This window comes from Gallinula chloropus, assembly GCF_964237585.1.
Source record: "Gallinula chloropus genome assembly, chromosome: 19".
NCBI classification, from domain to species: domain Eukaryota; kingdom Metazoa; phylum Chordata; class Aves; order Gruiformes; family Rallidae; genus Gallinula; species Gallinula chloropus.
This window is the reverse complement of record NC_140104.1, coordinates 9,456,974-9,483,179: the sequence shown is the minus strand read 5'-3', so window position 1 is coordinate 9,483,179 and position 26,206 is coordinate 9,456,974. Positions and strand designations below refer to the sequence as shown.

General features: G+C 43.1%; 1 protein-coding gene across 1 annotated transcript; it reads right to left on the bottom strand.

Annotated features, from left to right (window-relative positions):
* On the bottom strand, positions 1-26,206 carry UBE2G1 (ubiquitin conjugating enzyme E2 G1). The gene is made up of 6 exons (XM_084273194.1): positions 25,934-26,206; positions 11,396-11,498; positions 8,282-8,379; positions 7,087-7,265; positions 3,242-3,365; positions 1-770 (listed from the first exon to the last, which is right to left on the bottom strand). The coding sequence occupies exons 1-5, from the start codon at positions 25,977-25,979 to the stop codon at positions 3,279-3,281; spliced, it is 513 nt and encodes a 170-aa protein (XP_084129320.1). The 5' UTR covers positions 25,980-26,206; the 3' UTR covers positions 1-770; positions 3,242-3,278.

Genomic DNA, 26,206 nt, shown 5'->3' with positions numbered 1-26,206 from the left:
TCAAGGGTGCTCCATGGCCAGTTTTATTGCTATACCCAATTCAAGAAGCAGGTGTAATTGGGTTAAAAAAGGGGAATGGAAGGGGGGCAGCACCTTTGTGACTACAAAGGTCATCACAGAAGACGACACAAATTTAATAAATCCTTCCAGGTTTCAGTTAGGAAAATTTTAAGTTAGGGGAGAATAAAAGAAAGCATGTTTCCAAAAAAGAGATACTAAACTTTAATAAGCAAGAGATTTCAATTAAGCCTCAGTGGGTCTAAGGAAAAAAGAGGGGGTGGTGGGAAAAAAAAAACCAAACAACTTTATCCTAATTTTTTAATTTGACATGCTTCACAAGCTGTTGGTTTGGTTTTGGGGGGTTTTGTGTGTTTGGGTTTTTTTTAACTGATAGGAAACAATGAATAGGGAAGAGAAAAACCTGCTAAAATCTTTAGAATTTACACAATTCCATTCCTAACTACAGACAGAATTATTTGGTACAATGTGTATTTGTGGATGTACATGAACAGTATATATATTATCCGGATCATGTTGTGCTATGTACACATCTTTACAATTCTTCCTGAAGGTTAAAGCAGTTCATTAGATTTCAAAATGCGTAATCATCTTGTGTTGGCACTTGTTAGGCTCTTGTCAGCATTGATAACTGGCATGTTTTATTGCAGCCCAGTTCCAGCCAGTGTTTGCCAACTTGTAACAACAGAAGTCCAGCAATAGTTGGGTAGAGTGCAGGAAAAAAAACAGTGCCATTTTTCTCAATTGGAGACCTACAAAGAAATCACAGTTATTAAAAATAACACACCTCATCACCCTCAATTAAAGACGCTCAATAGTGTTTTAAGCTTTAGATAATCATTACTTGTTCAATAACTTCACATACACCTGAACAGAAGATGCAAAAATATAAGACTGGAGTTAGATCAGCATACTGGTTATCCAAGCTCAGCTATCAGACTTCCAGATATCACAAGGTTGGAAGAGACCTTTAAGAGCAAGTCCAACCACTCATCAAGTTATTATTCACATAGGACTAAACACCTCTAGGTTTACCACTGAGACCTCTGTGCATCACTAACTGTGAAGGATGCTGCTTCCACAGCCAAGTGCAGTACCAAAAGGGCAGTGCTTCAGTAGGTAACCCCACCACAGCTACCACCTCAGGCTGTGCTTGTTTGAAACCAGCTATACAGCCCCTTCTCATGCCATTCACCACTCATCACTTAAAGAGGAGTCATTGGGACTTAAAAAAAAAAAAGACTTTTGCCTTCCAAAAAAGCAGCACAGCCAATTACTTCATTATTTGTCATGAGCATTGTTTCACTATGGCCAAGTTTTACATGGCAACAGAGCCAGGGTTACTTAAGGATACTCTGGAGTGTTACTCAGTTACTCCCTTTCTCTAAGAAAGAAAAAACTGTCAGCTGCATTGACAATTCTTGTCCAACTGTTTATAACCAGACTGTAAGACATTCAGTTCCTTTGTTTGGTCTTTTGATCAGCATCAAGCAGTTTCATCCTTTATACTGGAGTAAGTTCCATTCAGTCAAAGTGTTTCTGCAGAGAAGAGATGCTGCAGTGCTGGTGTGGCAGATGGAGCCTTCCACCACCCCCAACATCCTTACAGAAGTGTTAAGAAAGGAACCAAGTACCTCCTGTACAACCCTGGTGAAGAAAAACTAACTAGCATTGAGTAAGCTGTTCAGAGAGTGCAACTCTTAAACTACATCCAGCACCACACTTCCCACCCACCCCCCCAGGTTTTGTGCACTGAAGCTAACTACTCCATATAGTTTGGGGCTTCTCCAGCCAAAGGGGTCAGAGGAGTTTATTTGCCAACCCAACCATTAAGAAAGGGCTGCTTCACCACAAAGCTGTCCTTTACTTTGAAAAGCAAGAGCAGGAAATTCATAGTTAGCTGAGGAAGTTTTTTCCTTGGCATACACCAAGTGACCAAAGGACAGGCATTTGAGGGCCACATTTTAATACAGTTTTCTGCAAGAGTTTGTTTAAAAAAAAGGAAGTCCCCTTAAAATTAGGGCAGAATGTTCAAATTAGAGTAAGTATTGAGTCAAAAGCTCATTTTTAACAGGGTGGCACAAAATGTGAATATCACATCAGCTTCTCTGCTGGAGCCAAAGTTTTGCAGACTCAACTCAGATCAATGTGATCAATGCTGAGCTCCTTCACTGAACACACACAGAGCTTATCTAGGTTTCTGTATCAGTACCTGAGTTACATTACATTGCTAGATGCTCTGTTCACCTGCCTTACATGTGTCTCACTATTGCTAGTAATTGGTTAAGACTACACAGCTACGTTGCTCCTTTTTAAGGCAGCTGTTAACATTCTTGCAGTTTCTTATCTTGTTCTCAGACTTCTGCTCTTCTCCTGCATCCCAACTGTGCCGTAACGGATCTCCGCTCGACCCCCAGGCCTGATTTGATGGGAGTTGAACCTTGCAGCAATAAATCTGGGTGGGCCACAGAACCCACTCCTCATACACAGCCACACTCCTCTCCGGTCAAACCTTGTACAGGCTCTCAGATATACTACAGTTCAGTTTCCAAGCAGAATATAGCTCTTTCTGAAGCTATTCTTAGGCCTTCCCAAGTTAGAGAGGTTTGGGCTGCTGAAGAGAGCATGGCCTTTCCTGGTATCATTGATGAGCAATCTCTTGAACCTTTCTGATATGCTAGTAGACTATTAGAATTCTCCTAAGTATCTGAGGTGATCCTTTCCCAGTGGTTCCTAACAACCTCACTGTAGTCTTGCTGTATGCAACATGCCACCCACAGCTGCAAGATAAACTCCAATTATATATACACACACATAATATCATGAGATAGCAGGACTGGATGCTTTTAAAGATTCAAGCAAGTATTCTTCACAATAATGAAGATGAAAAAATGATTACTCACTTCTCTGGCTCCAGTACCCTCTAATCACTATTAATAAAGCAGGATGAATACTGATGAAGAGAATTTAAACTTCTGAACAGCATAAACACAAGAATGCTAGAGATGCTCCCCAAACTCGGCAGGAGTAGTTGTTACCTCACTTGAAAATTCTTTTAGTCTTTAGCATCACATACAGGCAAAGGGCTCCACTGAGGCTGTGGCTGAGAAAGGTTTGGGCTTTTCTGGCTTTTGAGGGGGAAAAATTAGTTCAGCAACACTCAGGCAGGAAATAGTCAACTCTGGTAAGTGGGTAACCGTCTTGTCTTTAGAAGGATACTTACCCTGAAAAAAGTGAAGCTACTAGTTGCTGAATAAGTGTCACTCAAAAGCAGTTTCTTGGCTTTTTCTTACACAGCGGGCAACTTTTCTTTTAAATTCTCCATTTCTGTCTTCTCTCCATTCTTTCTGTAATGGAACAGACAGCTTTCAGGTGCTTATGTTTTCAGAAATCAGCCATCTAGTCAACACCTCGATTTGCTTACAAACATTGAGCTAGTCAATGAAAATCTAAGATGTTCAGGACTTTTGAGAGCTTGCTTTTGTTTCCATGCAAGCTGCTCACAAGACAGTGAGGACGCACAGCCTTTTCCCCTTGGACTTTAGGCATTGCCCAATAATAACCTGATGGCTACCATTATTTCATAGAATCTTTCCTGGTGGAGGCAGTCTTAAGGCACAGAGTTGACTTCCTCACTCTTGGCCTCCTCAAACTCCCAGCACCTCAAACCTATTGCTTAGGGAGGCCTGGGGAACCAAAGTGGGTAGGGAGGACGTTTTCCCACAGCACTGAGCTGGGACTATCTTCCAACCCTCTCTGTCTTTCTGGTCTCTGACTGCTCCCTAAACACAGAATCCCAGGGGTTAGAAGGGACCTGGAGAGCTCATGGGGTCCAACCCACCTGCCAAAGCAGCTCCCCAGCTCATATTGCACAGGGCGGCGTCCAGACGGGGCTGGAATATCTCCAGAGATGGAGACTCCACAACCCCCTGGGCAGCCTGTCCCAGGGCTCTGGCACCCTCACTGGGGAAAAGTTCTTCCTGTGCTCTAACTTGCAGCCATTGCCCCTTGTCCTGTCCCCACAGAGCACTGAAAAGGGGCTGCCCATTTCCCCCTGCATCCCACCCTTCAGCTATTTATCAACATTAAGAAGGTCCCCCCTTAGTCTTCTTCTCTCCAGGCTGAACAGCCCCAGCTCACTCAGCATTTCCTCAGAGGGGAGATGCTCCAGGCCCTTCATCATCTCCGGAGCCTCCTCTGGACTCTCTCCAGGACATCCCTGTCTTTTTTTATCCCAGGGAGCCCAGCACTGGACACAACACTACAGGTGGGGCCTGACCAGGGCAGAGCAGAGGGGGAGGATCCCCTCCTGTGACCTGCTGGCCACACTCCTCTTGATGCCCCCAGGATCCCATTGTCTCTCTCAGCCCCCAGGGCACACTGCTGGCTCATGGCCACCCTGTCATCTACCAGGACCCCCAGGTCCTTCTCCACAGAGCTCCTGTTTCTCTGCTCCCTTCAGGGACTGGAAGGCTGCAACCCATCATGAAATACCTTTTCATCCCCTACTTGTAATGAAGGTTATGGCACATTTTAGATAGGAAGTTACCATAACCAGGATATCTTAACATTCACCACCCTACAAGCTCATGCAGCCACCCAGCATGTTGAAAAGCCCTGTCTGTCTTATCTTACCAGTGAAAGCATAAACAAGGCTACTAATATAATAACTGTTCTTTTTTCCATAATTTCTATCACAGGAATTTGGTTCCTCCAGTTGGTACATAAGATAGCTTAAGGCCAAAGAAAACATTGAATTTGTGCTCTTGTAGCTTCAGAGTCTTAGTTTTTGCTTCTGCCTTTTATATTTGTAGTTGTATGAAACAAGTGTTCAGAATTGAAGAGCAAACAGTTTCGAGTTTGACTGCAATCTCTCATTGTGAACTGTTCTATTTGCTTCGTGAAATCTATTCAGGCTCCTGCCCCTAGTTTTTCTCCCACTCCAACAAGGATGGTTTCTTTTTCCATGAATCAGGTAGACCCCCTGCTCCTATAAAGCTGTCACCTGCCTCTAACACTTCAGACTCACTTAAAACTAGAAATTAATGAAAGGAGTCAAAGTATCTTTTAATAGTTGCCAAATACTGTTGCTGCAGTAAACTTGTACTTTATAAAAATCAATAAGCTGTCTTGACAGCAGTTCACAATAAAGCACAAGCTTCTGATACTTTATTACCCTGATGAGCATCTTCTTGTTAATACAAAAAGCAAGCAATCTACAATCCAGCAGGAGATGCTAGGCTGCTCAAGCAGCACATTGAGTTTTGAGTTACTTAGATGTTCTAATACCAGTCAGAAAAATAGTTCCCAGCACCCAAAGGTTCCATCAGTGATGCCTCAGTACTGACTTCACAGTTGGAGTTAAGGTTTTACTCTTTCAAGCTGCACCAAAAAAATAAGAAAGCAGCTGTTTCCTTGAGACATTGTCAACATCTACTCTAAGATTCAGGTAAACAAATTCATGGTCTTCTATCTAATATCTCCCTGTGTGGCAAAAACCCCAATTTGCTCCTGAAGTGGCTGGCAGAGTGGGGCATGCTACAGAAAGATCAAAAAGCTTGAGAGATGCCAGGAAGGTGGCAAGCATAGCTAAAAGTACAAACCCTCTCCAGTGTTAGACTGGCTGCATTCAACATACATGTGTCTAAACTAAGCAGTTCTAATTGTACTTTTAGCATTTCATTTGTAACTTGTTCCACCTGGTGTGCTCAGGTTTGCCAGCAGGAAACATGTGCTCTGGGTATTTGTTTCCACCCGTAACAGGGCACAAGAAGAGGAATACCCACACTCAAGAGAACATTAAATGAGGGAATTCTTCACTACAACTTCTTGGGCTTGGTCTTTATTTTCTTCCCATTAAGTCTGGTCCACTTAAGACTACTCCCATGATCATTTGTCAGCAGAACTCAACCACCTTTGGAAATACTAACAGCACAGTAGATGAAAGGCTTCAGGGAACTCAACTCCCACCCATTTCAGGAAGTTACAGCTAACTTGACAGAGCAGGTTAACATGCTTCTAGAAAACTCTGCGCCTTCTGATTACCATCCTCACTACTCCAGTTAAAAGACCTAGAACCTCTCTTTTGTGAGAGATAGCATGTATTATTTGTCACTGCTGAACCACAAGTGACAGCAAGTATGTTGGCATATGTCAAATGAACAGGACCTCAAGTCCATTCCTCTACTCCCCTCAAAACTGAGAGCTTTTTCTCTCCCCACCACAAATAGTTGTTAGTCTAATTGCTGTTCTGCTATAAATAGGAGATGATATTTGTGTTTATACACCCACACAGAACACATCTCACTTAAGACAGTACCCTTACTGCAAATTCACCAGGCCACTCTTCCCCACTCCTTAGTCTTCTGGTCTGGAAGAAGTCTCCCTTGGAGCTGGAGGACAGATGCCCAGGGAGCTTCCAAGTACACTCCCAAAGCACAGACCTACTGGTTTTACCCATGGACCAAGGAAGAGTGCTGTAAAGAGGTGGATGCCCAAAGTCACAATAGATTTAGTCCAAAGGACCCCACCACATTTTCTCCTTCCACTCAAGTCAATACTTAACAGCTTCTATGTTTTCCTGAACAAACACTTTGGTGTGTTACACTAACAACATACCAGGAACAAAAAAAAAGTTCCAAACTACATTACCTTCTGCAGCTCAACTCAATTCTAGTTTAACTGTTACACTTATATAGCCACAGAGGATTTTACAGCCAGCTTCCTTTAAATTTTAAGGCTAAAGGAGCTGAAGTTTATCCATTAAGTACCTCTGTGCAGAAGTTATTTACTATAAATAAGTGTGTTCTTGCATAAGAGAACTTAAACCACTGCCAATGAAATCTGTCGGCATCTTCCCTTTGCAGTCCAAGAAATTTCCCAAGGCTTAACTAGTAATTATGTTTCACAATATGACTGCTTTTCCCAACAAAAAGGTAGCCTTAGCCTGTGATATAAAAGGTTTTTTCCACGAGCTACTGCACTGTTTGTCCAACTAGAAGCAAAACTCCACTGCAGGTTTAAGGTTTCTACGCTGAAGACAAATCAGCAGACCAAGGAAAATCTTACCGCTGCATCGACATTAGCAGGAGAATCACCATTGGGATCTGCCAGCATAGAAATAACACTAATCATGATAGTTTCCACTGTGTGAATGGGAAGCCAGCGTTCCTCAGGTTTTTCATAGCCATATTTGTCTTCTCCAGGCTCATGAAGGATTGAAATGCAGACATCACCGTTCTTGTCAACTACAAAACAGAACAAGGCATATTTCAGTAATGAACAACACGCTGGCATTTCTTTGGGATAGTTGTGGAACTGCTCATCTTCACTCCAGCTAGTCTTAAAACAAGTTACTGAAGACTTTTTATAAACAGGGAAAGTAATTAACTATTACAGTACTCAATCTGAAGTAAAAAGGGCTTGGTGGAAGTCTTATTATGCCTGGACTTCAGGCAGATAAGGTGCACGGGGAGAAGTTAATTCTAATATCATGCTGCAACTTTCAAGCCTGTTTAGAGAGGCTTCCACTACAGCTTTTGCTGTCAAGTTCAGGAAACTAGAGTGATTTTTACTTTTTTTCCAGAGCAGCAGCATCTGGAAAAAAAGCTGGATATTCCTGCTTCTGGAATTACAAACTGTTTGACAAGTACTCTGACATTTCCAGAGATGAAACTCACACAGCATCAGTATGTTCCCTTCTGTCCCTTAAGAGTGAAGCACTGTGCTGGTCTCCTCCCAGCTTTAAAAAGTGTTCTTCAGTTCATAAAGTGATTATTCCTTCAGAGTAAAAACCTTCTCTTTTATTTACCTCCCATCTATGTCCAGCAGTCCATAAGTAAATGAAATTTTAGGAGGAGTCTTCCTTGGACGGACTAAAAGATGCTTCACCAGAGGACAACCACCATGGGACTTCTATATTGAACTGACAAGTTAGTAACACTAAGATGAAATATTAGGAGGTATAACAGAAGGCAGCTACAGAAGTCAAGTTTCTCCTCAGACCAGGATTTTGCACTTCAGAAAAAAGGAATATCCCTGAGCAGTTCCCAAGAATTCCAGAAGTTACTCAAAGTAGCTTCTTAAAATATTCCAGGAGCAGTCTTTCAGAGCAGCACTATTAAAAACTTTGACATTATTATTTCTTTATGAAGATGACAAAATAAACACATAGCTTCATATTTCTAACGTAAGCAGAAGTGCATCCATTTGTCTCCAGTGTGTTTTAGATTGCAGAATGAATCGAAGCTGTGACATCTCTTACCGTTTGGGTGCCAGATTTCTGTGATGAATTTCATTTTTGGCGGCCTCAGTGGATAGTCTTTTGGGAAAGTAAGATGAGCCTTGAAAACACCACCTTCACTGGGGAATCAAAAATATCTTAGTAGAGTTTCTTGTATACTTAAGCTGAAGATCAGAACTTACTGATGCGTCAAAAGCTCTAAGTTCACCCCTCACACAGCTTAACATGGTGTTAGGGATTATCAGTACCGCAATTTTCATACGCAATGCAAGAGTTTCTACATTGAGGAGATCCTTTAACAAGATATGCCAGTTCCCCAACACTGTATCTTTTTTAGAATTAGGGTGATGTTCCAGAGGGTAAAAAAACCCCAATACACACAAAAATAGTAAAAAAAACTGCTAAAGAATTCACCATCTGGAAATACAATTTACTTTTTTCCTCCCAGTGCACTTAACAGCAAAAGGAGATACTGCCAGTTATTACCCTTCTCCAGTGCAGCCCAACAGACACCTGTTTATTTACCTCCTTTAGAAATCTCAGTCCTAACTTCTTGGTATCAGTCTATAGCAGTGAGCCCCAGTGAACAGTTACAGAAAGCTTTACAATTGTGCTTGTAGCATTGCTTTATAAAGAGACTTCCAATACTACCTTTTCAGCAAAAGGGATTTAGGCATGACAGTAAGGTCTTCTGCATTACAGTTCCACACTAAACTAGAAAACAACGATAAATGAGAGATATCCAGTCTTTATGTGGAGTTACAGGCCCATATGTAACTAAGGTAATAGCTTGATGGGTTTTGGTGTTCTAGTTTTGGGGTTTTTTTAAATGAAATACCTAGGTTCCAATACCTGGGAATAATTTCTTTTGAGAAATGCTAATGCCTATATCAAATGGAAAGCCTTAGAGACAGAATATTTAATTAAAGTACTTAAAACATTCACACTGTTACTGTCATTTCTTGTAATTGAAGTTTGTAACAATCTGAAATTGCCAAGGTGGATAATACAGAGACTGGAACAGGACCTCCACAGGTGCCCTGAGACGTGTAGTATGACAAACAGCAGCTACACAGATGTAAGTAGTGGTGTAGAAAGGACAAAGCAGTGCAGTTTTTCCCCCTTGTATTTGACCAGGAGGAGGAACCAGTATCCAAAGCCCCCAAGCTACAGAGAAAATAATAAGTTTTACCACCAGTAACCAAAGAAATGCAATTCTAGCAAGTGTCTCAAAAACCACCCAAATCCAAAGAGCACCAGCTCTAACCAACTTGGCTCTTAAAATAAAGTAGCTGAGGGATTTGAACCCACAGCATTCGTTTTCCACAAGCTTTAGAAGAGGAAGGAAGTTTCAAAAAAATTCTCGATCCTGGGAAGAGACAGAGTTCCATAAACACTGGCTGTTTTAACATCCCTACTAGTTGAGACAGAGGAGAATTAAGATTCCATTTGTTGAGAGCCCCAAACCATTCAAGTTCTTTCTTTCAAACTGAAAAAGTTTCTTTCCCCCCCTTAAAGAAGCAGTTCCTAAAACTACTAGACTGCATGACAGTTGCCCTTCAACTATATATATAGGTCTTCAATTGGATACATTAGAAAACAGTTAATGAAGTACAGCTGAAGTTGAGGGATCTGTGCCATTTCTAGCTATATTTCTGATAAAGAGGTCTGCATCAGTAGTCAAACACTAAATCCAGTCTCTAGGTAAACTTGGAATAAAGTGGGACCATGAATGAGACTTGACTATGAAAATTCTGAACCAGCTGGTTAAGTTAAACTAATAGTTCTACTGTCGTCACAAAAATGGACCAGGGAGGAAGGGTTCAGCATACCACTACCTTGAAAAGCAGTAACTAGGGACTGGAAGAGCAGAGCTTCTCATCTAAAAAGCCTCAAAAGCAGCTAAGCACCTTATCAAAGTGGGGAAAACATGCTATTGCAATTTTTATGATCTACTAAGAGGCTGAAGTAGCAGCAGTATTTCTTGATTGACAGTATTTATTAAACGGCCATGAGAATATAACAAGACTTCTCAAAAGAGGTCAACAGAAGTTGGAGAATTCATCTCATGCAAGACTGATAAGTACAGTGTAGTGAGCTTAAGGAGAAGCAACACAATTTGATTACTGTGCTTAAGTACTTATTCAGAAGTCTGCAGACAGAGGTATACAACTTCATGTTGGAACTAAAACTGACCTCAACTAAATGTCACTAGGCTTTTTGTATCAGTAATTTACCACTGGAACAGCTCAGTGAAGTAGAACAGAGTTCACCTTCAAGAGCTACACTTTAAACTGACCTCTTCTGGGCATAGAGCCTTTCCCCAGGAGCTACAATGGATGATCATATATAAGCTCTATGAGAGAGAGAGATAAATCCTTCTCTCAATTAGCCAGAGCCCTTTGAAAAAAAATCTAAGACCCACACACCACCACAACAAATCAAACCACCCCCAGAAACAGCCACACCACATGTACCAGAGTGCTTCAGGTATAAAGCAGTACAAAAAACACAGTGAACTTCAGTCCAAGAAAATAACTGACATTATGAACTCCAGAGCTTTGTCTTCAAATGTCAGTTAAAGAACCCAGTCCACAGGATAAAGATACAAGCTTTTTAAAGCCCACTGTGAAGGTCTGCCAATTATTCAAATGTGATCAACACTGAAGTACTCTAGGTCACACTAGGAAGTTCTCTCATCTCAAACTGACAGGACTTCAGTCTCATTCTGTGGTCTGCTGCAGTTTCTCTAACTACATACCTCTTGCATTTTCCTACAACACCTAGCATGAAGTTGTAATGGTTTGATACTGTACTACCAGCTGGCTAGAGCCTCACAACAGTAACAACAAATAATGATTATATCTGCCTTATGCATCTAAGTAAGGAAGAAAAGCTGCCTCTATAGCCTGTTCCTTCTCATTTCTACACAACTGGGATCAGCGTTCCCAGGGGAACAAAGCAGTTTACAACTACATAGCAAGTTCAACTATTTACAGGTATTTCACTAGCAACAGAACATTATTACCTAACTTACTCAGTACAAAGATTTAAGTTAACTTATACTCACTTAGACCAAACTAAAACTAGTAAATCCAAGTTTACTTAAGTTTCTGTATAAGCATCAGTACTTACTAGAGTGTATCTGGAGGACCAATAATAAGGACTTCCCATCGATAAAGATCATTGTCATCTATTAAGCCCGCTGAAAAGCCTTCCACTGGATTTTTGTTGAGCTCTGTGTAGGAAAAAGAATTTAAGAATGACTTTAGGTGTCCAATATGCATTTGCTGGTTTTGCTCATGCCTCTACAAGTGACCAAGAAAAACCCCATGACTTTCAGTGATTTGGCACCTACTAATGGACTTATGGCCTGGGTGAATACCCTCAGCTCCCTATCACACCCAACAGAACACTGCCAGAGTGGAGACCTGTAGTATGACTCTCAAACTATTTAAGTACATCATGAGAAAAGCATCAAAACAACTCAGACCTGTGGGACATGGTCTCCTAATCTAGATACCAACATGTGTGTGTACAAGTCAGAAAACAGACCTTCTCCAACAAAAAGCCATGCTGCTTTGTAAATGCCTTGAGGAAACAGAATAAACTAGTCTATCTTTAGCTCTAGAAAATGTTAACAGAGGAACATCGTCACACTTGTTTTTATTTGAAACTAACATCCTTAAATGATTTTCTTTTTAAATCTGAAAGCATTTGAGACCTGTGCCCAGTGCATTCCAGAGATAATGATTTACTACTTTCTGAAAGAAAGCCTAGAAGACCAGCTATCATGCTGTTTAGGCTTGGGTCTATTTTTCCTTTTGTTTTACAGTTTTATCCACTAGTTATAAGCAATACAGGATATATGCTTACAGGCTACTTCATGAAGTTCCTGCCAGATAGAAGGCTTATCTGGAAATAGCTGTGCAGCAGTCCAGCCTAGATGTAGACACCACTCAGTTTGTTTTCAGCCTGCTCCAGGAAAAAGCTAAGAGTCAGAAATAAAGACCTCAAATGAGTTCTGCCTGAAATTCAACTCAGGGTTTAGGGAAGAACATCCCTTAAGCAATAGCTTCAGGTCAAAAGCTAATTTAAGTGCCATATTAAGATTCTGGATCCAGCATTTCCAACAGTACATAAAAAGCACTGAGGGATCTTGGATATTTAAGACAGAGTAAGTGAAGAAAATTATTCCTTCAACTGGTCAGTTATTTCCAAATTATTTTAGTTCCTGCCAGACATTATACCGCCCTCATTATTAATTATTATTAATACACTTCACATTACAGTCTATCTACATATTTACTCTCTGTAAACCCAACAGCTGTCCTTATAACGCCCTCAGGTACATGCAGAACTTCAAGTGAGAAGCTCATACCTTTATGGAGAAAAGGCTACCATTAAGGCACCTGATTTGCCCATAAGCTTGCAGTCAGTTTTAACAGTTTAGTTTTTAACTCTTTAAAGCATGGTTAAAAAAAATAGAAGAATCATGAATTCAAGCCCTATACAGAACAGACTAAATCCACACAGGGAAAAGAAAACATTAATCTCATATGAAGGACTGAAGGGGCAGAGAGGAGGAATACCAACTGTGTTTGGTAGTAATTCAGAGCCAAATTTATCTGCTTAGATGACTCAATGCTAAAACCCCAAAAAACATAAGGGATTTCCTTAGAAGTTACTCAGTAGGGGTTCAGTCAATAGATGAGACCAGCCACTCACTCTCCACGGACAAAGACTTCGGTACTGAACCAAATCACGTTTTCTCAAGATAATGCCTGAAACAAGAGGTAGTATCACAGGCTGTTTAACCAAGATGCAAAGCAAGAACTACAGCACAGCCACACATCCACTAAGCAGGCAGGTTTCCACACTCTGGCATCTAGGAAACTTTGTGGCAACAGCTACATAGGTACTTCTATTTGGTTTTAGGTGAAAAGGGCAAAGAGCATCTCAAAAGAAACAAAGATTCACCAGTCCTTTACTACCTCCCCACTACAGATACTACTCAAGCATCAGCTACTAAAGTTCCACCACGTTAGTAGTTAAATATACCTGCTTTTCCATGCAGGATTTTATTAAGAAAATAAGTCTATGCAAAAGAGCCACCTCTGTTCAGGACACTGAAGCCATGGTTATTATATTAGTATTGTAAAATAGACTATCCAGCATAACATCTATAGAAGGAAATAGAAAGAGCACAAGTATTAGATCTTAATATTTCACCCTAAGACATTCAAGCCTGAATTTAAGCCTCCAGAACACAAGTTCTCATTTCTGTATTTCCATAGGGAGGAAACAGTTTATACCAAGTTCTACCTAAACTGCTATAACTCAAGCTGCTCACATTTATCTTCCTTATTGTTATCACTTCTCACTGATAAGACTAAACAAGCCTGCAGAAGACTCCAGCAAATTCAGCATGCTTCTCCATCTAAATATGTCACACTACTTTCAACCCATCATACATGTTTTCTTCTCTGTTTCATGAGTCATGCTATTTCTGTTTCTCTTTACATCTGTCTCAGCCTCCAAATAACTTTTTTTAATCCTTAAGTCCTTTGAAACATTTTTCCATGTACTTGCTCCCAGTCCAAGCCAGCTCTTGCACTCTGATTCATAGCTAAGACCTTGCAGCACTCTATTGCAAAAGATGTGAGGAGGAGTAAGATTGCTGGATCCCACTCTTGTAACACAGAAAATCTGTAAGCTATATGAAGATGAGGGCCACCTTCAGTTACCAAGAGTTATAGAAATCTGCTCAGTGGAATTTGCCTATAAATCAAACTATGAAGTTACTTCAGCAAATTATGATGTTACTACTTTCAAAGGAGGTCTCTGCTTGTAAAACGTTTCCATTTTCCTTCCATGGTGACAGTAGATCAAACAGCTGCTGATTGCAAAAATCATCTGAGATCAAACAATGAATATAAACTCAGGCACTTCCTCCACTAGAGGTAGGTTAAAATGAGCTTTCCATCCAGATCATTTGGACTAAACTCAACATCAACTAAGAGCTGACTGGTAGAGAAAAAAGGAGATCTCAGACAAGTTTTGAGCTAGGACAGAAAAAACCCTCCACATCATCCTTGGCTGTTCACCACAATAGCCAGGAGCTGCTACTCATTAAAACTTGAAAACACTGATGCCTAAGGTTTGGGTTTATTCCCTGCTAGTGCTGCATGTCAGAAAAGTTAACTAACAGTACTACCTATTTCTTCACAAGCTGAAACTCACACAGTAGTGAAATCCATGCACCAATATCCCAAATAAACAGCAATGCTATATGGCAAGAAAGGAGCACACACACTCTATGCTCACAGCAATCAGCTGCTGGGCAGAGGGACTTCTGCCCACCAACCAGAGCCTCTGGTGACACCCACACTGCACTCAAGAAAATGAGACACCTGTTCCCTGCATCTGTCATTTCTTACCAACTACAGTAGTTAACTACTTGTAGTCTGAACAGGAGTTTTCCTAGACAGACACATGGATGGCAAGTATGCTTCATAAAGCAAAGGATACAAATCCTTCCCCAAGCCAGAGAGAGGGAATAAGCCCTTGGTACAGGTCCTTTACAAAGTCCCATTGAAGAGCTAGTCTACAAGTCCTAGACATGCAAATAAGTCAGATGTCCATGAAGAACCAAATCCCTCCATGTTATTTTTTCAACACTTCGTTTTCCTTTGAGATTTCTTGTATAGCTAAAGATATTCTGTATGGTTTTAAATGTAAATGAGTATATTAACACATCTGTCATGTCCATGCCTAAGTTAAGTGCAATTTATTATATATTAGACACTATGGTTTATTTCTGCCAACATTTTCTGTGTTTCTGATAGATTCATATAACAGAAATTTCTTAAAGAGGAAAAAAATAACAACTCTTACATTGACTGTAGAAGCAGTTTCAGGTAGAGACCTTCGCAGCTCAAGCAGCAGCTGACAGCCAAGCAGCAAGAACCTGGACAGCAGCCAAACAGCAACATACTGGGGAAAGAATCCTGGGGCTGCTTATAAATTAGACATTCAGTCCCTTTAATCCCAGCCCTGAATCAATACCTGATTTGGGGACATGAGAGACTACTGGCCCATAATCCACTAGAGTTGTTTAAGTCCACAACAGAGTTTAATGGTCAATGCTTAGTCTCCCACATGATGTGCCAACACAACACCGTGCTGCTTTAGTGGTTTAGCTCTTAAAGCAGAACTAAGTTACCGTTGCCTTAAACTTGAGCCAACACACTGCCAGGAGCTGTGCTTCCAGTTTCAGTGTTTAGTCAACACAAAGCTACTGATGTTCCCACACTCACTAAAACTGCCTTTATAAGCCATGAGACTTTGACCAATCCAAAAGCAAAACGGCATCAACACGAGTGACTAAGCAGAAACAGCCCCATGGCTGCACGCGGCAGCTATGTACGGCATCTGAACTGCTCAGCCTGACGTTTCCCCCAGCCAGCCATAGCATAGGAACACTTCAGGGTATTTTAAGCTACACTACAAAACAAAGTTTTCAAAAAATATACAAGCTTTCACCTTCTATTTAATAGCAGCTTCTTCAGCAAGGTACAGGGTGGATGAGTTTTGTGCCGTCAGTGAACAGAGTCCAGCACACAGACAGGACAGTTCAAGTCCTGGCTAAGGCTTCTGAAGAAGGCATCTTACTGACTTAGGTGCAGTTCCCAGAACAAGCAGGTATGGGCCATATCAGAGCTTTACATTCACTGGGCATTAGGCTTGTTCTTTATCAGTTGCTTCTTGAGAGCCTCAGCACTACTTCAGGAGCTTCCAATAACTGTACAGACTGAAAATCCTCATTCTAGACTCTACTCCATACCCAAAAATTGTGACTTCCATATAGTTGTATTATCTCAGGCCAGTTATGATCCCCAAAGCTTCCCTTTCTGCCTGCATACTCAGCTGCAAGTCTCCAATTCTAAATTAGCAACGTCCTTGCAAAGATGTATCCACAGAGCTCTCCATATTATCTACTTTCATCATGTACTGTCTTGCTCCACAAGCTCATCCAAGAAGTTCAGCCTTTCAGTACCTAAAGGGGGTCTACAGGAAAGTTGGAGAGGGACTCTTTGTTAGGTAATGCAGTGATAGGACAAAGAGTAATGGGTTTAAACTGGAAGAGGGAAGGTTTAAATTAGACATTTGGAACAAGTTCTTCTTTGTGAGGGTGGGGAGGCCCCAGCACAGGGAGCCCAGAGACATCTTGCCATCTCCTCAGCTACAGCTGTAGAGCCTCCCACGCTTTTCCATAGCAAAGCAGGTTTGTGTAAGGATGCCAGCCAAGGTTGAAGGGTTCTGGTTTGATTTTTGGTTTTAATACCTAACAATATCCTAGTCAGGCCACAGCTCAGCTCTGTAAACAAAAGGACAACACCACTAGCCCAAAGTGAAGAGGGAAAAGCTCCTATAACTGCCCCTATGGGTCAGTGGATTAAAATTTTAAGTACCAGAGAAGTGTGACTAGATACAACTAGAATTCCTTTATTAGTAAGGTATAATGTTATTCTACACATAAACTAAGAGTCAAGTTTCTTGTTTGCATGTGTTCTGTAGATCAGTGTTCACAGGAGTTGTGGCATACCCAAAAATAGACAATGGAAAGTTCAGGGTAGCTACCTAGTTGAAACCTGACTCATAACACACTAACCAGAAGCAGGTGTCTAGGACTGCCTTGGTTCTTGAGGAGCTCCCCATAGTTCCTTAAGTCCATTAAGGTGGCCACTCACTGTTGTCTAAAGCACCATTGACAATGTCTATCTCAACTTAGAGGTCTCAAAGCCAGCTCTCTCATGCAGTTTCAGTTAGACCACAGATAACTAGCTACCAACCTGACCTGGCAACTCAGTTTACTCATGATGTTTCCATGCACCATTTTACCCAAGAGTTGTAGACACAGACAAGAATAGGCATGACCTATCCTGAAACATTTTCTTTCTGTAGGACTTGTCATACACAGAAGCCTTCTGTTTACATAAACTCAAACCATACCTTTTCCAACAGCCCACACTTACCATACACAGAAGGAAAGTGTCTTAACCCCTCCCCAGATGTGTTTGCCATTAAACAAATGTCAGCAACTCAGTAAGTTCAGTAACTGTGGAGCAGTGTGACTACTAAGCACACCAGTCTTTTGCCTCAAGATGAAGGTGGTGATCGAGTTCCTTTCCTGTCCAAATCAGTTTCCACAGAACACTGAAAATACAGAACACACTGAAGAAAACCTCTGAATTCCATAGTATTGTTTAATCTTTTGAAATTCTTATTCTTCCAGAATTAAGATTCTCAGCACTAAGTTTGGAACATATGTTTAAATTAAAATCAATCCTGGATTTCTGGTAGAAATTGAGGTAAACTGTTTCCTGAAGAGCCCTCTTTAGCTGGGCTGCTTTAAGTATACTGTGCATCACATCCTATCAGGATCTAGCAGTTACATCACTCAGATTAAAATGGAGGTTGAACACATCTGTTAAATTCTAGTAAGATCTGAGGTTTGTTGGGGGGAAGTAGTATGAGTAAGGGGAGAACAGGGGTAGTCAGAAGGACTGGAAGAACCCCATTCTGAAGTCCACATCTGAAAGGAAGCAAGTATCTCACCAGGAAACATCCAGTGGTTTGCTCACAAAGAGTCAACTCAACACAGGGCCACATTCATCTAATAAAACTCAGTGCAACAGAAACACCACCTTCATTTTGTCCTCAGTGTCCAATGCATGTGCTAGGTAGGTACGTGCATCTGTCTGTATTTGAGACTGTCACCCTCAGCAGAGCTCAACAGAGATCTTAGCAGGATAAGTAGTCATGAGGCTCCATGATTAACTCATCCCAAAGCAGATGTCAAAGACAGGTCAGATGAATCACACTCTACATCTATCCATTCCTCTCACCTACAGAGGAGCCTGAAGAGCTTCCAATGTCCACAGCATACAACTGCTAGAATTTGTCAGAACAAATTGTTGTGCTAGGTGCCAATCATACTAATATAGCTGAGTGTTACGTGGACAGCAGGAAAAGTTAATTAACTTCTTAACAGCTGACTGTAAATTACCAACAGCTGAAAGCAACAGAAAAATCCATCCAAGTATCTTTTGAGTAGTCATATACACATCAGTCATGAAGCAGCGCTGTCAAACAGAGACAAGAGCTCTAGGATATGTGTTGTGTACCTACAGACGTCCTAGAACCATGTTCTAGTCTCTATCACAAGACTATGCCATAGGGAGACGTTAACATCTGAAGAGTTCCTCAGAGGTTTTCTTCATCATATGATTAAGTGGTGCAAATCAAGGACTTTTGCAGCTTGTTTTCTCTTTTGCTTATAACATAACAGATTTGCATCTCCTAATTTGAACTACACTGTTATTCAGAACCAAGACATTTCTCTGACTCCTGATAGCATCACCTGTTAGATCAGCACCAAATGCAAGCCAACTAAAAAACCAGCCTACCTGACATACTAGTTATGAATGGAAATTCATTTCCCTTTAACAATCCACATACAGAAAGCCTTTATTATTATCAAAAAGTCTTTACTATTATTCTAAACCTGTACAAGCACTGTTAACATTCATGCACAGCTATACTTGGTGCTCTTATAAGTCTAGATATCTGATCTCTGTTCCACCTGATATGCCTTGGAACTGAGAGTAAGGAGAAGCAAGTATGAACATTTGCAGGGTGGCCTAAAGCTCAGAACTACTGCATTCCATAAATGAAAGATCTTGCCAAGCCCAGCCTACTGCCAGATATGCACACCCCACTGAAGTGAAGCACAGAGCAGGTGCAACACTGACAGCACAGGCCTGCATGTGAAGCGTTACCCTGATTCTGTTCTCACGTGCTGGGACAAAAAGCAGACAGCATGAGTTTCAGGAGTCATGTGCCCTCTTCCTCACCCAAGCCACCTGCTCTTCTTTCTCCAGGCATCAGCCTCCACATTCAATTTAGTATTCAGTTAGTTCACACTTTCAGAACAGCAGCCACCTTTCAGTTCAGTCCACCAGACCCCAATCTTTATACTGGAAACAAAATGCTGTTTGATTTTTTATGCTTCCACGCTATTCTACACCAATACTTGAAGCTCACTCGTTCAGAACACCCCACAAGCTTAAGGACTTTCAAAAACCCAGCCTTCCAGGTGACAAACAAGAACAACATCTAGATCACAACAGATGCTGCATTAGAAGAAGAAAATTCAGCAGAATGCCTATTTAGATTTTACCTACAAAGTTCACTTATTTTCAAACTGTTTAGAATAGAGCTCAGGGCAGGGGAGAAAATACAATTTGTACCAACATCAACCACAAAATGGACCAAGTAATCCTACCATTGCTGAATACACACTTACTGTTTCAAGTCTTCCTTGTGTTAAAGGAAAAAACAATCAAAGCTAGGGCAGAGCCAAGGCAGGATCAGTCCTAAGTACATCTGGCTTTATTTCACTCTTTTATCCCAGATCAGTTTCTCTTTACGTAGTCCTTCAATGCTGAAGTTGAAATCACTATCAATCACAAATGCAAGACATTTTAGTTAAAGTTGGGAGATTTAACATCTCCAAATAAAGATCTTATGGATAAAGCAGGAGTTACTTTAATTATTTTCTCAATAGGTAATATTGTAGGTAAACATTTCATAGGATCTCCAGCAGCCTTCTCCCATTCCACCACTAACAGAACAGATCTAGGTACGTACATAATTTGGTATAACTTACTATGACTTGTCTGGGGGGACCAGAGAAGGAAATAACTCATCATTTGTGGTAAGTTTTGTAGTCACAGCTGGCTGTGACTTCAGCTGCCCCATCAAGGAGTAAGCTTATGAAGCAGGTTGTTACTGCTTCATCCTGTTCAAGGAATGGGTTTAGTCATCAAGCCCATCCCTCTGGGGGTTTAGTTAAACTTCATTTTCCAGAGCTGATAGCATCCCTCAACTTCCGTTCTTCTAACTGCTTTCATAAATACTCTGTTCTTTGAAGAGGCAAGAGTTCTTATTTCTGCAAGAGGAACATTTGAAAAACTACCATGCAGGGAGTAAAGTTTGCCATAAATCACATCCACTACATTATGATGGAATGCTTATACTGCTGAGCCTCTAGTCTCTGTCACAAGGCATGTGTTCTAGCAACAGTATCATCTACAAAGTCAGCATGAGCAAGGTAGCTTTGAGGCTTCTGTCAGTACATCCTCACCAGAAACAGGATAATCTTACCTGTTATAGCAGGCCCTATGTGGCAAGAGGCTTAAGGTGAGTGGTACACACTACACACGTGCTGTGGCTAAGCACCCCAAAAAGAATCAGAGCAATGAAAATAGATTGTTATCTAGAACTACAAAAGAGTCCTTTGAAAACAAAGCAGGAGGGGTTACAGCATTTGAAGTCAGATTTGACACGTACAGGACCTTGAGTCTTAACTATTTCAGGACCATACAGAACATTTGGTCATACAAACAGATGTCTCCAAGGAAGCCAACAAAGCAGACTAACACCAACTTAATACTTCAGATCAGTGCCACTCAAATCATTATCTCGTAGACAAACCTACTGTAAGCCAATGAGTAGCCAGTACTGAACTGTAAACAAACTGTAAAACTGCCTTCTACCACCAGCCACTCAAGAGATATGCCAGCTCACCTTCAATCAATAAAGTGATTTTAACTCCATAACAGCATCAGAATTCACTACTTCAGATCTTAAAAGTAAATTCTATGTAACTGCCCAAAAGTCACCTAGCTCAACATTACAAGTTTTTTTCACATAAGGAAGCAAGTGGTTGAACTGCCACATTAAGTATTTAATACAGTTGAGAAACTTGTTAAATTTTAATCAGACATTTTTACTTTGAAATAGGAGCTGTATATACTTTAAGTAGAAATAATGCCATGTTTGAGAAAACACTAGTATGATCATATCTATCTATCTCCTAAAATGAAGGATAATTACAACACAATACAATTTCAGCCAACAAGGGCATGGTTATTTCCCTGTTTTCAGTAATCTGTTTATATTATAACAGGACTTGCACTTCTGGTTCCACTGTACATTACCAATTTAACTGCACCCCTCCTACATGATTTTACTGGATTAACTAGACATGTCTCCCTACTGTAACAGGTCTCTGTCAGCAAGGATTTGGCAGAAAGATGAAACAGAAGTGTATTCTATGCCTCAGCCTGCAAAACCCTTGGGGTTGACAGTTCGAGACTGGAGAAGTAGTTTTATACCTCTCAGTTATCCCCTGTCTCCTTTTAAGGGGTATAAAGTTTTGGGGCTGTACAGAGAATGTTTTATCCTCCCCTGGGGAGTGAACTCTGCTCATGTGGTACTATACCAATCTACATAGTTGCTACTGATTTTAATAGGGGGTTTTGGAAGTTCAGAGGCACTTCACTCCTATTTTTTCTTGCACCTTACTCATAAGAGGAAATGGATGTCATGTGTTCTATTTCACATTATTTCCAATGACAGAGAGCCTTTCTCCTTCAAAAAAAAAAATCCATACAAATATGTTTATTGAGTTTTAGGAGATTTCCAGAAACTGCTACAGTTTACAATTAAGTTGACTTGTGAAAAAACAGCCATTTAGCTTTACAGAGAGATGAAAGCCTCCCCTCAGCTCAAGCTAGTCAGACTAGTACTCTTAACTGGCTTTAGCAGTCAGAGATCCCACTCAGCAGCTCCTTTAAATACTTTCAAAATAAAGACTCACACCAAATAAAAGCTATCCAAAGTTCTGACTATCTTGATCTGAAGTGTTCCTGTGCCTAAACAGGGGCAGGCACATGTCAATATAAAAACAGCTACTGCACAAATTCCCTGGTGATATAGCTCAATATTTCATTAGCTAAGGCACTTAGTATTAGGGATGGGGAAACCACAAACAAGACCCCCCCCAAAATAAACACAAACCCACATCTAATTTGAAGTTCTACTTGGTGACTGTTATTGAATAACCCTTCTCTTAGAGCACTATCAGCATCCAGAACATACCTCTTAAGCTGACAAGCACGTTGTATGTATCCTGCTTTGGTATGAGTTACCTGCTCAAGTTTAATACAAGCCAGCTTGCTCCAGAAGAAATAGAAGTCTGTCTTCATACACTTACTAGAACAACTTGGGATTATGTTAAGTTTCTCTTGTATTTTGATAGGACCCTTGGTTTTAAGTTTCACTGACAACCAAACAGGTTTACCAGTTGACCTTCACTTTAACAAAGTCCTTAAAAATCAAAACAAGTCACTGATGAAGTGCAACACAGGTGCCCATTTTCCCCATAATGCCTTTATTTAGAACTAAAAACATATGGGAGGCAAAACAGGTAACCAGTTCCAAGAACTAGTATTTCACATTCCTTTCCTCTCCTATCATTGTTCCCCCCCCCCCCCCCCCCCCCCTTTTTGGTACAGAGAAGGGCTATCCAGGTCCTTGCCCATTAAAGAATTCCTATATTCTTCAATTGCTCCACCATGACACAGGTTTCAAACTTCCCCTTCAGCCTCCCTCCACTTCTGGATGCCTTTCTCCAAGTCCAACAGCTCTGGCTTCAGATCTCTTGTGCCTGAATAATGCCAGCTTGATGCATGATCTAGAGCAATTTAAATCAGTTTAGATCACATAACTCTTATCCACTGCCTGCTCACTGTCCTTCAAAATCCAACCACTAGGTACAGCCCAGTGACTCACCAAGCTTGAAACAACACAAAAGTGTCAGCCCCACCAGTGAAAAAGATTACCACAATGCTGATTTTGTTTGTTTTGAGGTAGTACAAGTACTGTAAACAAAGGGACACATTGGAGCAGCTGAGACTTGGAAGAAGACAGCAGTAGGGAAGGAAGATCAGACATCATGAAGCTCAGTCTCTGTATTGCGACTTCAGGTAGCCTGCCATCAGAAAGAGCAGTGTCAGAGTCTAGTGTCACCTCAGTTCAGATGTTATTTAGAAAACAGTTTCTTCACATGTATTTCTCAGGTCAGTTACTCCAGATAGGATTTTTGAAGAGTTCAAGACTCTTCTTCAGTACTCACACTTAAAATCACTTTTAATACAGGTTTGGGGTTTTTGTTGGTTTTGGTTTCTTTAATATTCAAGAACACCAAAGGCACTGACATTACTTCAAACACAAAAACCCCACAAAAAAAAAGTTGCCTATTACACACAAATGGTTGCAGTACTTGAGTCAGCACAGTTGAATCAGCAGCAGTAATAAAGGCAACTGGAAAAGCTTACCAGTTTTTACTGTAACACATGAAGCCTTAAGGAAAAGGCCAGCAGAAGGGTAAACAGAAATTAACCCTAAAGTCTGCAAGTCCATTCACTATCCACACAGCCTGTGCTTACAGAAGGTCTCAAGATCTCACAAGACAAGAAAAAAACCTGCCCCCAAGACCACCCAATCCACACCACAGAAGCTGACAGTTAATAGTTATTATTGAGAGGTTTCAACTACATGTCAAACTTTCTTTCACTGAGCACAATTAGTTGGTTAAAAGAGAAGTTCCAGACAGCCTAGGAACTATATTAGGTTACCAAAGGCTCATTTTTATCAAGTTAGCAAGCAACTACTCTACACTATTGCTTCCCTAGAGGCATCATTTACAGGAAAGAGAAGCTTTGTATCAAACCTAGTCTAGAGCTCCTGTAGTAAGTCTATACCCAGTGTTATTAGCATATCCAAACATGCTGACACCTTGCTGAATGTCAGTAACAATTTCAGCAGTTACTAAGGCATTAAGGGGCACATGCTTACGTTCAAGAGTCCAACTACCATATGTCTGAGATTTGGAGTATTTTTAAAGAATGTCACCTTAAAGGGGTAAAAAAAAAAAAAGAAATCCTGTGCTAATTACTAACTCTGCTGAAGTCTCTCAAACTTCTCATCAACTGAAACTAGAAGATAGTGCTGGGGATGCAACAAATACATCACCTAGCTCGCTATACCTGGTTACACAACTTCACAATGTTGTTTTCCACCCTGACGCTTTCAAAGACGCTGCTGAAGTCTCAGGCTTAATCATCCTTCGGGAATTCCTGTGCCACTCAGTGACCCCCCCCCCCCTTTGTACGGCCACCCAGCAAACTTCAGCCAGCGGTGTGTTTGCCCGAGTTTAGGTACACTAGCACACATTTCCTTATCGGGGTATGAAGCAATTTTTACGTAAGGGACAAAAAAGGCAATCAAGATTCGCCCCAAGTGCCGGGTAAAGCCGCGCGTTTTCTCGATGGGGATTACTTTACCCCGGCCGCAAAAGCCCAGAAGGCAGAGGGGGAGCATGTGGAGCGGGGGAGGGACAACAGGCGGCAGGCACCTCGCCGCGCCCGGCCACGGGCTCGTTTCTCTTTAAATCCGCCAGCCAGCGACACATGGAGCTGCATTGTGCGCCCCGCCGCGCGGGCGGCCCTGCGCATGCGCACAGCCGGCGGACCGGGCCGGGCCAGGTCCCCGCGGCGGCGGCCCAGCGCGCACGGCCGCCCGCCCGGGGACAAAGGGAGGGGGGGGGGGGGGGGGGGGGGGGGGGCGGCGGCGACGACTCGCGACTCGGAGCCAAGCTGCCACCCTCCCGCGCTCCCTTTACGCCGCGCTCCCCGCCACGGCGGCGGGGCCCAACCCGGCCCTCCGACCCTTCCTGTCCCCCAACTCCTCCTTTCCCGCACCCGTCCCGCCCCCTCGCCCACCCCCCACCCCCCCCTCACGGGTTCCCCCCCCCCCCTCCCCTCCCGCCCCCAAGAGCACGCGGCGGGCTGCCCTGCGCACCCTCCCCTGGGCTCGGTCGTTCCCCCCCCGTCCCGAGTCGTTTCTCCCCACCCCTCCTCTTCCGCCCAGGAGTCCGGTGCTGCCCGGTCCTCTTCCCTCCCTCCCCGTCAGTGCCTGCAGAAACCCCGGCTCTTCTGACAACAAAGGGGGAAGGCGGCCTCGCACTCCAGATCCGTCCTCCCCGGCGTAGGGCACGGGAGGTGAGGGTGGGAGCCGGGACGGGGGCACCTCAGGTCCCCACAGGAGTGCGTGCGTAGTGGGACGATTCACCTCCGGCCCTGAAGTACCGTTTCCACGGTGGAAGTCCTCCCCCCACCCCCGCTTCTTTTCGGGGCCTGACAAAGATCCCCCTCGCACCCCGGAGCCTTCCCTGCACACATCCCCCATGCTGCGGGGAGGAGAGCTCCGGCTCCTTTCTCTCCCCCGCCCCCCTTCCGCCCCCCCACGAAACAGGGCTGAAAGAGAGATCGGGGAGACTGCCAGGTAGGGGCGAGCAGGCCCGTCGCTAACCCCTACTTCCCTGACGGGACGGGGGCAGCGAAGGAAACGCTTCTCCCCGCCATGACGGCCCTCCGCACCCCTCCCCCCCGGCTCCCCTGGCAGCGATCGCCAGGCAGTCTCCCCCTCCCCCCCTCGGCCTAGTTCCCTCAGCTCCCGGCTGGCAAGGAGACCGGCGGGGGGGTGGGGGCGTAATCTCCCCTTCCCCCTCACACACACACTCCCCGCCAACCGGCCAGCCGGCCGCCCGCCCCCTCCCTCCCCCGAGCCGGCGCCCCTTCCCCCAGCGTAGGCCCCGACCCCTCAGAGGCCGGCCGGCCGGCCAGCCTCCCCTCCCCGACTCTCTCCCACTCCACCCGCAGCAGATCGCCTCCCTCCCGCCGACCCCCCCAGCCCAGGTACCTGCTAGTTGTCTCCGCAATAGCAAGGCGGACTGGAGCTCCGTCATTCTCCCCCTCTCTGCCCGGGGAGGGAGTCCCAGCAGCGGCGGGGACGGCGCGGCTCCTGGTGCTGCGAGCGCCCGAGGCGGCGGCGAGTGGCCCTCAGCCCGCCCGCACCGCGCCCCCCGGGGGTCTGGCTCCACGCCGGCCGCCGTCACAGCACGCAGGGTCCCTGGCAGGGGCGCGCGGCCGTGGCTCCGTGCCGCCCTCCTCCTCACCGCCACCTCCTCCTCCC

Bases quoted from the DNA above. Each gene is read 5' to 3' on its own strand.
- UBE2G1 (XM_084273194.1), bottom strand. From the start codon at position 25,979: ATGACGGAGCTCCAGTCCGCCTTGCTATTGCGGAGACAACTAGCAG. The intron at 11,499-25,933 runs GTACCTGGGCTG...TTTCCTACACAG, and splicing joins ATTGCGGAGACAACTAGCAG to AGCTCAACAAAAATCCAGTG. The intron at 3,366-7,086 runs GTAAGATTTTCC...GTTCCATTACAG, and splicing joins CTGCTAATGTCGATGCAGCG to AAAGAATGGAGAGAAGACAG.